Here is an 11665-nt window from a genome sequence, read left to right as displayed (position 1 = left end):
CTTTAGGTGAAGAGTGAAGGTCCCAAACTGGTGCCCTTCTTTAAAGCCACTTGTGTCTATTTTGTCCTCTGGCTGCCAACTTCCAGCCCCTCCTGGTTCAGTGCTCTCATTAAATGTCTACCCATCTTTTGCCTGTGGGTTTTCCTTCTGGCCCATGGAATTAACTTCTTAGTGTCACACCGGAGTGCCAGCCGCATCCTAGCGGGACTCATATTCTCAGCAGTGGGAGATGCCTTTCTCATCTGGCAGGAGCAGGGCTACTTCATTCATGGTGAGTATGTTGTCAGTCCTAAAGGGACGCCACAGTCCAGCTGTTATCCTCTTTATTTAGTAATGGGTTGCTGGGGCACATGTTTTGTTTATTCATGTACAGCTGAAGCCCCGTGCACTGGGAAGCCCTCATTCCTTGACTAAAATCCATCATGGTTAGAAGAGTCACACCACAGATGAGTCTTTCTCTTGAGATTAGAGAGGTAACTGGGTCAGGTTTGGTGTCCTGGCATGTGTCACAGCATCTCGGCTGGCTGGAGGTGAGAAGGTGGCATGCCAGAATCCCTGGGGAAGAAAAAGAAATGTTTATGGTACTCCTGAGCTCCCATGAAGCTATGGGAAGTATCTACCTCCTATCTCTCTGCAGGGAGATCTGTTAGCCCTTTGTTACAAGGATCAGGGATAGGACATATTGTGCAAAAGTCCTCAGTGAAGAGCAAGTGGAGGGGAGCTTTATGTTTTGATAGACAAGCCCATAGCCTGGGGGAGGTTTTCAAGTGGATGCTAGAAATGAAAGCATCAGAAATCTTGTCCTACTTGCAGGTTCATCAGTGTGAATCATGCAGCCTGTTGTACAAGATATATCTGTTTTGCAAGACATGTAAATGATGGTCAATCAAGGACAAACCTTACCACAGTGGTCTGTCTTCTCTACAGAAAGATCCACATCTCTCAGAGCAAAATGAGCTTGGTTTATTTTGCTAGTTCGCAGACTGGAACATAATGATTTAGATTAATCATTTAAAGCCACATTGAACCTGCCTGCAGCAACACTCTCCATGGCCTTGGACTGTCAAAAGAAATAAGCAGCAGTTGAGTCCTTTGCTAAACTGACTGGTGGGCTTTCTGAAGTTTATTTAACCAGCACGGGGATCTCACATAACGTCGACCATTAACTGGCTGCTGTGACTGTCCCACTGGAAAATGTGATGAGATGAGGCAACTTTTCTGACTTGTGCTGTTGTCAGCTCTGAAAGTCAAAGGCTTATTTTTTGCCTCTCTCATGAGGTTAGTATTTAGTTTTATTCTGGGATTCCCAGAAGCTCTTTCTTTATGGGAAGAAGGAGTGTGCAGTGCCAGATCTGAAAGGCCAAATGCTCTGAATCTGGTTTTAATCCTGCTTCCCAAGGGCTTATCTCAATCTCATTAAAAGTTCATGTAAAAATTTTTACTGATTTTGGTAGGGTTTAGATTAGGCCCTGAGGATTGGATCTCTCTGGCTGAACCTTGGGCACATTGCTGAGGAGCTTTAGCTTTCTCTTGGGGTGCCATCCCCTCTGTGCTGAGTGTTGACATTCCCACTGATGTGCCTCCTCCTAACAGGAGTTAGGAGCAGGTTGCCTCAGGCTCAGAGCAGGTTGCCTCAGCCCGACTGGTTGTGTGTCTGTTTTGCCTCCTGGAGCTGCTTCTCGAGCTGTGGCTTGGAAAACATTTGAGGCCCAATTCTCCCCATGACCATTTTTGTATATGGACTGTTCCATGCTTCTCCATTCTGCATAGACAGTATATCTCCAAGTTCCCTCTCCAATACAGTGCTAGAGGAAGGGTTAACCAGTCACAGCAATTCAGTATCTGGTTGATTGTTTTAATCTGCAAATAAGTTGGATTATTAGTCTCACAACTGATAAATTTTGCTTTGTGGCTTTAGACACGTTTTTCTTCTTAAGGAGGAGACAAAGCTCTACTGGAGCATTTTGAAAATCTCAGCCCACTGAGCTACTATCTTCTGAAATGAAGTGTTAATATTTGCATTTCAGCTGTAAGGAGATAAAGCTTACACTGATCCATTTCATCCTTCACCTTGCTTGCAAAATTTATTTTCTCCTGTTTGAGACTCACCAGGTTGTTCTTGCCAACAACTGACAATATTTAACCTTTTGACATCATCAGTTGTGGGAATTTGAAGTTTCAGGAGAATAAGAGGAAATACTGGATAAAAATGTACTTTCTGTTCAATTTCTCTAGCTTTTGAACTGAAAAGGGTTGGAAACTGGGCTGATTTGAATAGCTTTTGAGACAAGAAGTTTATAAAAGGACATTTGTTCATTACTTTATAGGGAAGTGAGGGCCTGGGAACCTACTCCTGGCACACTTGACTTTTTTCATTTTTGCTGCTTCAGTCCACTAATAACGCGCTATTTTCTGACTAGTGTCTTTGTGCATGTAGAAGATACTTTACAGTGTTAATATCCACCTCCTTAGATGGCAGGTACTTAGAAACAATTTATGCATTTGGTGAAGAAGACAGGGACTAGCAAAAAAGCCTTTTTGCCAGCCTGAGGAAACCTGAGGCAAGGAAGAAGACAGAGAGAAGGGCTGATCTGCCTGATGTGGGAGGACCAAGCTAAAGGCTGAGAAATACGAGAGAAATGCACCCCCTCCCTGTGCAGCCATCACAGGTTTCCTCAGTTCCTGGCTTGATTTGTGGGTGTTGAATGAGTAAACTCAGGACCTGACTGCCTTGTTTGTGACCAGCCTTACCACATATCACAAAACTCCTACTGCCTTTCCAGGCCTCTGTTTTGCTGCTGTATCCTGTCCTCTCCTCCTTCTCCTCCTTGCTGCCAGATGCCTGCATGAACGACAACACATTCTTCAGTTCCCTGTCCCAGAATACTCCATATAATGCCACTGAAGGAAAAAACACTCATCACTCCTAGGAGGATGTATCCTTCTCCTTACCATCTCCCCAGGCTCTAACCTTTCCTGCATTATAACACTATAAACAGCTCATGTCCTAAATCCCTTCTCAGTTTCCTCAGTGCTGTGCCCATGATGTGCAATAGCTCTGTGAAACATCAGCTTCTGGTTGCCCTCCTTTGTGCTTCTCTTCCTTCCCCTTCACACTGTCCACATTCTCTAGCCTCATCCTGCAGATCAGATCCCCACCAACCCCTCCCTCTTGTGGGTTCCCTTCTCATCCCACCATGGCTGAGCTTTCAGTGAATGTCCAATCTGGTCCTCTCCAAAGGCAAGGAGACACTTCCCCTCCTTTGCACTGCCTCAACACAAGAGTATTAGAATGAAGCAATGTCTGCCAGCAGCAGGTTTTAGTGACTGCCCCTTACACCATGGCATCACACATTAAATGTGAACAAGAGTCCTGCTGGAGGACTCAGCTTCCCAGATCCTTTTCTCTATTTCATGCTTTAGAGCTGCATAAAAACTTCCAGCTCCACTAATAACCCTGCCAGGATAAAGTGGGACAGCCTGCAGCTGCATCATGTGTGGGCCTGGGAACCAGAGGATCCAAGGAGCTGGACTCAGTTTGGAGCCCATTATCTACAATTGTCATGACAGCTAGGAGTCAGCAGCTGTGCCAACACATTGGGACATATTGTTGTCAAATGGATTAGTGGCAAGTGAATAACAACATGTAGGCAGTACCTTCCAACACCCACATCTGGCGTTTCTCAGGACTGTTGCACTTCAAAGGGAAGCCGGCATTTTATTTTCACTGATTGATTCCCTCTAAGGTTCATCTGAATCTTGAAAATAGCCATAAAATTGTTGGCAGATCACATCGGTGCAGTCTCTGAAATATGCCAGCTGCTTCTTTCCAGCTTAGGCTTCTCCCAGCTATGGGCAGAGATGGAGTAGAAGCCAGATTTAGTCCCTGAGTGCCTTTGGGTTTGTGGCTAAATACGGTCAGGCTTTGTATCTGGGTTCAGAGGGATTGGTAACTTTTGTCATGTTTTGTTCCTACACTGCTCTGATTCCAGCCTTTCTGTTCCACATGTGAGCTATGAGCAAAACACTTTGGATAGCTGGAGGGGGTGATCTTTGGTCTGCCTTGCTCCCACCCTTCTGCCCAAAGCAGGGGAAGAGGAACATCTGAAAAACAAGCTCAGTTCCTTCTGCAGAAGCTTAGTTCACCTGGCCTCCCAGCAGAAAGGCTTTTGTCACAGCAGAGCTGTACTTGGCTGCAGCCGTAGATGTGCTGGGGCTTTTTCTTAGGCCAGGGGCTTGGTGTTAAGGCTGATCTCCCATGCACCTATTTTTTTATTTAAATAGCTTAAGTGGTCAGTATGGTTTTCACTGATAGTATTAAGGGTTATAACATTGCAAGAAACTCTAAGCCTGTGCTTGTTGTGGTATATTTTAAATCCAATATAACCACATTTCCTTCAGCTCTTGACCGCCAGTCACTGATGATCTGTGTCAATGCCTCTTTCCAGGTCTGCTGATGTTTGCCATCACACACATCCTGTACTCTTCAGCCTTTGGCATGAAGCCTTTGGACCTCAAAGCCGGCTTGTTGATGGGCCTGGTTTCCGGTTCCTGTTATGCCTTCCTGTACTCCTACCTCTCAGGCCCGTTCACCTACCTGGTCGCTGTCTACATCGCCTTGATTGCCTTCATGGGCTGGCGGGCAGTGGCCGGCATGCAGCTGTGCAACGACCTCTGGACATGGACCAAGCTCTCTGCCTGCATCGGCGCGATGCTGTTCATGGTGTCCGATCTAACCATTGCACTTAACAAGTTCTGCTTCCCCGTGCCCTACTCGCGCTTCATCATCATGGCTACTTACTATGCAGCCCAAATGCTTATTGCACTGTCAGCTGTAGAGACCAGAGATGAAGAGGACTTCAGAAAGAGGAGCTAGGTGGAGTGCCAATAGTCTGTGAACACGTGGGTTATATCTCAGGTGCTGTAGCTGCATTCACCCCTGAGAGAGATCTCCATTTCTCTAGGCACACTGGTGATGTTGATTTTGCTTCTTTGAAGCATTACCTTTGGGAATTATTTTTTTTCAATGGCTTTCTCTGAATAAAGCTTACTTCAGTGTGGGGTCCACATCAGAAAGCTTAGAATGTCCCTGCAGTAGTTACTCATTCAACTTTTCCTTCTTGGAAGTGCTGTACTACTGCATTTTATTTGTTAGTCTTGAAACTGATGCTAAATGTCTAGGAAGTGGAGAGCTGATGGAAAGGAGGTTTAGCCATGCACTGTGTTAAAAGGCTTGCTCTCAACTGAAGGCAGACAGGCACAGATCTCTGCTGAAGTCATAGGTAAAAATTAATTTAACTGATGTTTGTCTCTGTGCATTACAAACTCAGTATGCAAACTGGAGCTATTGCCTCTGCTGAAAAGAAAACTTGGAGGGAGAGTAAAAACAGCATATCCAGATAGGAACTGAGCTTTAGAGTCAAGGGCAGCATGTGGGGCAGCACCCAGCAGAACCAGCATGACAGCAGAACCCCAGGCTGAGAGCACAGAGCAAGAGGTGTGCTGACATGCAGTGCTGTGTGCTTTGGTCATGGTGATCACTGCCTCAGGGCAGATCTGTAGGTGTAAGCCAGCATTGCCATATGTGGCAGAACTAGGAGTCTGGTGGGATTTCAGGGACATCTCAGTAGCCAGGCCAACATGTTCCCCCTCACCTTGTGTGTGCAGTTATACAGTGCCTGTAGCCAGCAGTGACGGCTGGAATGTAATGGGCACACGAGGAACTTCGATTTTTACAGCAGAATTTTGATCTCCTGTCTTACTAGTGTATACCCTAGTTGTCCTTAGTACAGAAGACAGGAATCCAACCTTTATGCCTTTCTTCCCCAGTGTCCTAACAAGTAATATTCCATATACCCATTAAGCTTTAGAGTACTGCTGCCTGCAGTATTTGAATCTTCATCTGAGCATTTCTTGTGGTCAAGGCCTTGATTTTGGATGTAGATTGTTATTGGGCTTTGCCAGCTGGTGGTAAACGATCATCTTTGCACCACTTCTCTTTTTTTAGAAAGCCCCTTTTCAGGAGAGCTTCCTGAAATGCACTGTCCTGTGTGTTCAAAATGCCTGGTGCTTCCCTCTTGAACTCACAGGGACACAGTGAGAATGCACAGATGGGGCTGGGAAAGCCTATTTAATTCTGATCCAAATTCTTTGGATGGTTTGTCTGCCCATCTGTTTAAGCAAGATTATTTCTGACTTCAGACTTTCTTAAAAAGATGTAGGACGAGGTTGCCTTGATTTTTAGTCCAAGTTCATTTGTGATCATATGTATATTTTTTCCTCTTATTTAGGATACGTATCAGCAAGCTCTGTTTCTATATGAAACTATATTACTATCTTGAATGTGCTTCTTCCTTCTGTCCATCCTCAGGCCACTCCCTTGGGCTGAGGTGCTTCCCCAGGGGCTTGTTTTAAGACACAAGTGCACTCAGGTGTGCAGAGGAAGCTTGCTGAGCATTCCTGCCCCTCTTTAAACTGCAGCCAAACAGGGACAACCAGAACAGACTGCACAACTTGAATCCATTGAATCCTCAACAGCCCTTTGCACATGCCCACATGGGCAGAGGGAGCAAGAGGGGCAGCACTCCAGACCAGCCTTGTGGGGTGAAAAATCATCACTGTCTCCATACCTAGCATGCTCGGACCATTCCAGACAAAACCCTGGCACTGAGTCCCTAGCCCAGTCTGCAGAAGAGGGATCTGTCTTTGCGAGGAGTCTGGCGAGTTCAGGGGCAGCTGAGGAACCCCTACCAGCCCTGCTGGCTTTCCCCTTGGTGCTGAGAGGTGCTGAGTGGGTCTCCTGCTCCTCGCCGGCCTTGCATGGTGTGTCTGGGTGGGGAATAGGCATTGCCTCCTTCTGACTTCTGCATCAGTGCAAATGCAGCCATTATTACAAAAATCTAGGTTAACTATCCTGACCCCATGGAGGCATCTGCTGCTTTTCAGACAGAGATCAGAAAGGTCAGCTGCATTACTGAGAGGGAAAGCATGGTAGGTAGCACAGCCCCGTGTAATCCCTTCCCTTTAATGCTGTTGTGTAATACTGTCAGTATTCATTCACTGATGCACTGGGGCCTGCCTGGAGTAAACAGCTAAGGGAATTTAGAGCCATAACCACGTTCATTCATCAGCATTGCTTGTCTCCTGGCCACAGATTGAACCCTGCAGTGTAGCTCTCTGCAGATGTCACCTGCTGTTACTCCACTTGGCTGTTTGCAAATCTCTTCCTGCAACAGACTGACCCAGCTAAGAGGAAATCTAAGCATTTGGGGTGAACCCCACCATCCTCCCAGCATATGAGCAAACAGCACATTGGTCTGGCACACTCAGTCCTTAGCTGGCAGTTCTTCAGAGGAGCCCCCTGCATCCTGAGCTTCCCTTTGCTTGGAGGGAAATGTGTGTGTGATAAAATAAGCTCTGTTTAAAAGTCTCAGTTTTGATTCTCTCTTTCTTCCTCTCTAGAAATGAGTAGTCCTCAACTTCCTGAAGACAGCTGAGTTGCTTTTCTCTGTGCTTTTTCATCTTGCTTTGCGGTTCTACTCAACCATCAGCCACTGGATACTTGCAGAAAAGAGTCTTTAAGTGTTATTAGGAGGCCTCTCATCTCCACTGGCTGCCAGAGGTGCAGTTTCTGGTGGCAGAGATCTCTAGGTGGGACGGCAGAAACGTGTGCAGCCCAAGTGGGCTGTTGTTCCCTTGCTGTCCCCTCACCTGGAGTGACCTGGCTGGGACACATTCTGGCCAGTCACACTGGCTCTGTCCCAGTGCTGCAACAGCTTCAGCCTTCCCAGGAACACGAGGCAGAGCCCTCAGCATACAAAGAAGGAGAGTCCTGGCTGGCTCGGAGGTTTGTCAGCAAAGGCTCTCAATCTTCAAAATCTCTCTCCTGCTCTGCATTCCTCCTTCTAATCCATATTACTTGAATGAGACCATTTTCCTGGAGGCTTTTTTCTGCTGGGAAGGGACCAGCTGCTGTGGATGGTGATTTGACACAATTTTGAGATTCCTAAACCCTGAGAAACACTAAGCAGTTGCTTGGCAGTCTGTTAAATACCTTTTCTTAGTATTAAAACTGTTTCCTCTACCCCAGTGAGGTCTGTTTCCACTTTGAAATGGAGCAAACAAAATGGGAATGATGTGACTGTCTGTGGCACTACCTTTGTGCACCTTCCTGTTGTCTCTTCGAAATGTAAAACTGTGAGGTTTGATCCATTCTTGTCCTTGTAAGGGGTACATTCTTTGAGAAGCACCCGGTCTTTGGCCCAGGCAGTGAAGCATCCCAAGTAGTGTAGTGTGCCTGGCCCCAGCAGTAGCAGCTCCTTTCCTTGCTAAATACAGAGGCTTTCTTTTCACACTGCTGTATCCAAATACTCCTCTGCAATTCCTGTCTATGGTCACTTCAGGTTACACACGTGATCAGATTGCTTGCACTCACTTTCCTTTCTGTAGTTACCACCCTCTTGGAGATCCTTTTGCTCCTTATTTGGCCATATAAAAGACCTGACAGGTTTATTTCAGCCTCTTTCTATAGACAGATCCTTGCATGGAACTCCTGGTGTAGAAGTCAAAGATGCAGTGGTAATTGCAACTGGTTTTTAAATGCTAGTGATGCTTCTGGGCTGTGCCAGGCACACTGATGTCAGCAGGGTGATGCTCACGTAGAAATTGCAGGCCAAGAAGAACAAAGCCAGAGGATTTTAATAGCTTTACTCCTACTCTACCAAGGAAATGGTATTCATACTGAATACCTGGGTTATTACTCCTCCACATTGAGGCAACTGTAAGACTGATTGGTTTAAGAATTACTCTAACATGTCTTTTATGTAGATTGCTGAAAGTTTCCTGTTGTAATCAGTGTAGGTAATTTATATATTTTTACATGAGTATATAAAATTCCCAGGACTAACTCTGCAGAATTTTTAGTGGCTTTTCAAGGTTTTCCAGTCCCATAGTTTGACACCAACACCTGTACGTTTTCAGCTTGCTATCATGGTAATTCTGGGAGCTGTTCTGGAAGAAGCAGATCAAAGCAAACAGCAACTGTAAAGCTCAGTGGCAGGTGCCTCTTTCCTTTTTTTGGTTTCTGGATACAGACAGGTGCTCTTTTAGGCAGAGGTATCATAACTGTGTTCTTGGAAGAAGATGGGAAGTTGCTGTCTTCTCTTGACAGAAGTCCTCATGGGTAATTCTCCTACCTTTTATCCATGCTTGCTCCTTTTGTGGCCTTGGGTAAGTCACATTTTCTGTGGTCAAGTCCTCATCTGGTGTAAAAAGGCAAAAGCATATGAGGGCCAGTGCTATGCCAAGTTATTGCAGCAGGGGACCAGGCCCTCACCCCATTTCTAAAATAGGGTTATTAGCACTTACCTACCTCACAAGGATGCTGTGAGGATTAATACTCATACAGCACTTTGAAGATGTAAAGTGCTATATAAGTCCCAAGTATTATCCAACTTTAGTGTTAAAAATGCTTTTAGGGATCTTCAGGACTTCTCTTAAAGCATGGAATTGTGACTACCTTTTCAACTTGCATCAGATGCAAACGCAAAAGATTTATTCACACTGGTTAACAGGATGGGCTCAGCTGCACTTGAACCCTGAGGAAGGTTTAGCTTAAAAATCTGAACTCTAATTTCAGTTTTGCAAATGCTTTTTAGTTCTTCTAAAAGCCTCAACCAAATTCTTAGATGTGAACCCTGTATCCAAATCTCACAGTCTGGTCTTATTCCTGATTGTTAACTAGAATAAATCTAATCCAGCCAAAACACAGTGTGCTCACAGTCTGCTATGGCTGTTGAAAAGACTGGAACAGAAAATGAAGTCGTCTTGTTCAACCTTCACTCTGCAGAAGGTCAGCTAGGTTTCATGGGACAAACTGCAAAGGGGTGTTTAATTTCTATGATTGTAGGTTTTACTGGCTTTAAAATCATCAGAGAGAGAAGGCCTTGATGGAATCAATAAGCTCGGCACATCCTTCTTGAATTACTTTCTTTTCACCTGAATCAAAGAAACAGCAGGTTCTGTAGCAAAGGAGGTGCTTGTACCACTAGTCCTACAGCCTGGAAAAAAAATTGATCTAGAAATATGGCTCTGAACCATCACCATGTTCTCAGCAAGGATAAAAAATGCCACTGTTCACTGATTTGAAATCTGGACCACAACTAGAAACTACTTAGTTCTAGTAGCACTAACTGCTGTACAAACACAAATGAAGGCCAGGAATTACACACCAAGGAACATGAGCTGTGTACATGTGAAATGGACCATAATTTTGAAGCAGCTGCAGTTAAATCTTATCTTAATATGAACTCAGAAGCAAACACAATGCAAATTTTTATGGTTTCTTTAAAATATGTGGTGGGTTTTAGTTTTCTTAGTTTGGAGAAAATTTTCTTAATGTTATTTTATTTTTGCTCTTATTGTAAAGAATAAAAATATATAACTCTAGATAGACTACAAATGAAAAAAAGGTGGCCAATTGGCAGGAATGCCAAAACTTCTGTGGTTTGTATTGTTTCTGTGGTGACACTATGCTGCTGTAGGATGAGCTACTGGAATTGTGTGATGTCTCAACAGTGAGGCTGAAGCACAGGGCCAGATGGGTGGAAGAGTTGAGCCACCAAGACTGCAGCAGGAGCACAACTGGGGCAATGTGGGTTGGTCAAAATACGGAGCATCAGGAAATAAAAGACAATATTTCCTGACAGAAGAAAAACAAGAAACCAAAACCAGCCTGTTGGGCGACGGTTCTGATTCACTACCAACATACTTATCTAGACCTTGCTGGTGCTGGCTCCTGCTGGACCAAGCCTTGCTCCTAATTCATCTGGGGAGGCTTGCTCCACATCTACGGTGCTGGCATGGTCAAGCCAGCAGAACTTGACCCTTTGTTAAATAAAACTCAAAAACTAGCAAAAAACAACAAAACCAATAACAAGAACAAAAAACCAAAAACAAAACCAAACCCACGAAAAACAAGGAAGGAAAAAGCAAATGCCATTGGGTAAGTGGGAGTTCTGCCTGGCTGAGAATGCAGAGTGGCTGGTCTGTCCTGAACACTAATCTCCATGTCTTGGACCCATTCAAGCCTCTTGCTCCAGCCCCTCTCCCACGCACTCCAGGCAGAGTGCACTGAAAGATGTGACTGAAGCAGCTGCTCTCCTTTGGGGAGTCAAGCATTTGCCATGCCTGAAAGTCTTTAGTACTTACTTTCTTTACTGTGATTGTAAAGGTCACCACATACAGTACAGCCACTTAATCTGGGATCTTTTCTTAACACATTTTTATGCCGATTTTACTGTTTTAATTCTTTGTTTGGAATGTATTTTTTCTCATTTCTTCTGTGTGTAACAGCAATTAAAATCATTAATTTACTGGGTATTTTTACTGTGCAGATACAATGTCTCCTTGCTCATTTTCTGTTCCTGTAACTGTTTCAGCACAGAGTATGAGGCCAAAAGAACCTCTGTGGTGGGCAGTTTTGTGCCACTGTTATACCCATCAGCATATGTTATGCTGGATCTACTCAGCATCCCACTGAAACCCTGTCACAGTCAGCTGCAGTATTGCTGTCTGGGGAACCCTGAAACACAGCCACATGCACCCCACAGAGCACATCCAACACAAACCAACCAGGCACCACCATGATGATGGCACCCGGCTTGTG

The 11665-nt window shown here is 45.0% G+C and overlaps 1 protein-coding gene across 1 annotated transcript in view; it reads left to right on the top strand.

The window, feature by feature from the left end:
* The window catches only part of TMEM86A (transmembrane protein 86A), a 28672-nt gene extending 17273 nt beyond the window's left edge, over positions 1-11399 (top strand). Inside the window, exons 2-3 of the mRNA XM_017810270.1 lie at positions 7-271; positions 4449-11399. Coding sequence (XP_017665759.1) covers positions 7-271; positions 4449-4876 — 693 coding nt within the window. The 3' untranslated portion in view covers positions 4877-11399. The remainder of the gene's footprint in view (positions 1-6; positions 272-4448) is intronic.
* Positions 11400-11665: the final 266 nt, after the last annotated feature.

The sequence above is a fragment of the Lepidothrix coronata genome, unplaced genomic scaffold, assembly GCF_001604755.1.
Source record: "Lepidothrix coronata isolate B3197 unplaced genomic scaffold, Lepidothrix_coronata-1.0 Scaffold1, whole genome shotgun sequence".
Classification (NCBI taxonomy): Eukaryota; Metazoa; Chordata; class Aves; order Passeriformes; family Pipridae; genus Lepidothrix; species Lepidothrix coronata.
The sequence above is the reverse complement of the archived record's forward strand: the minus strand, read 5'-3'. Positions and strand labels throughout refer to the sequence as shown.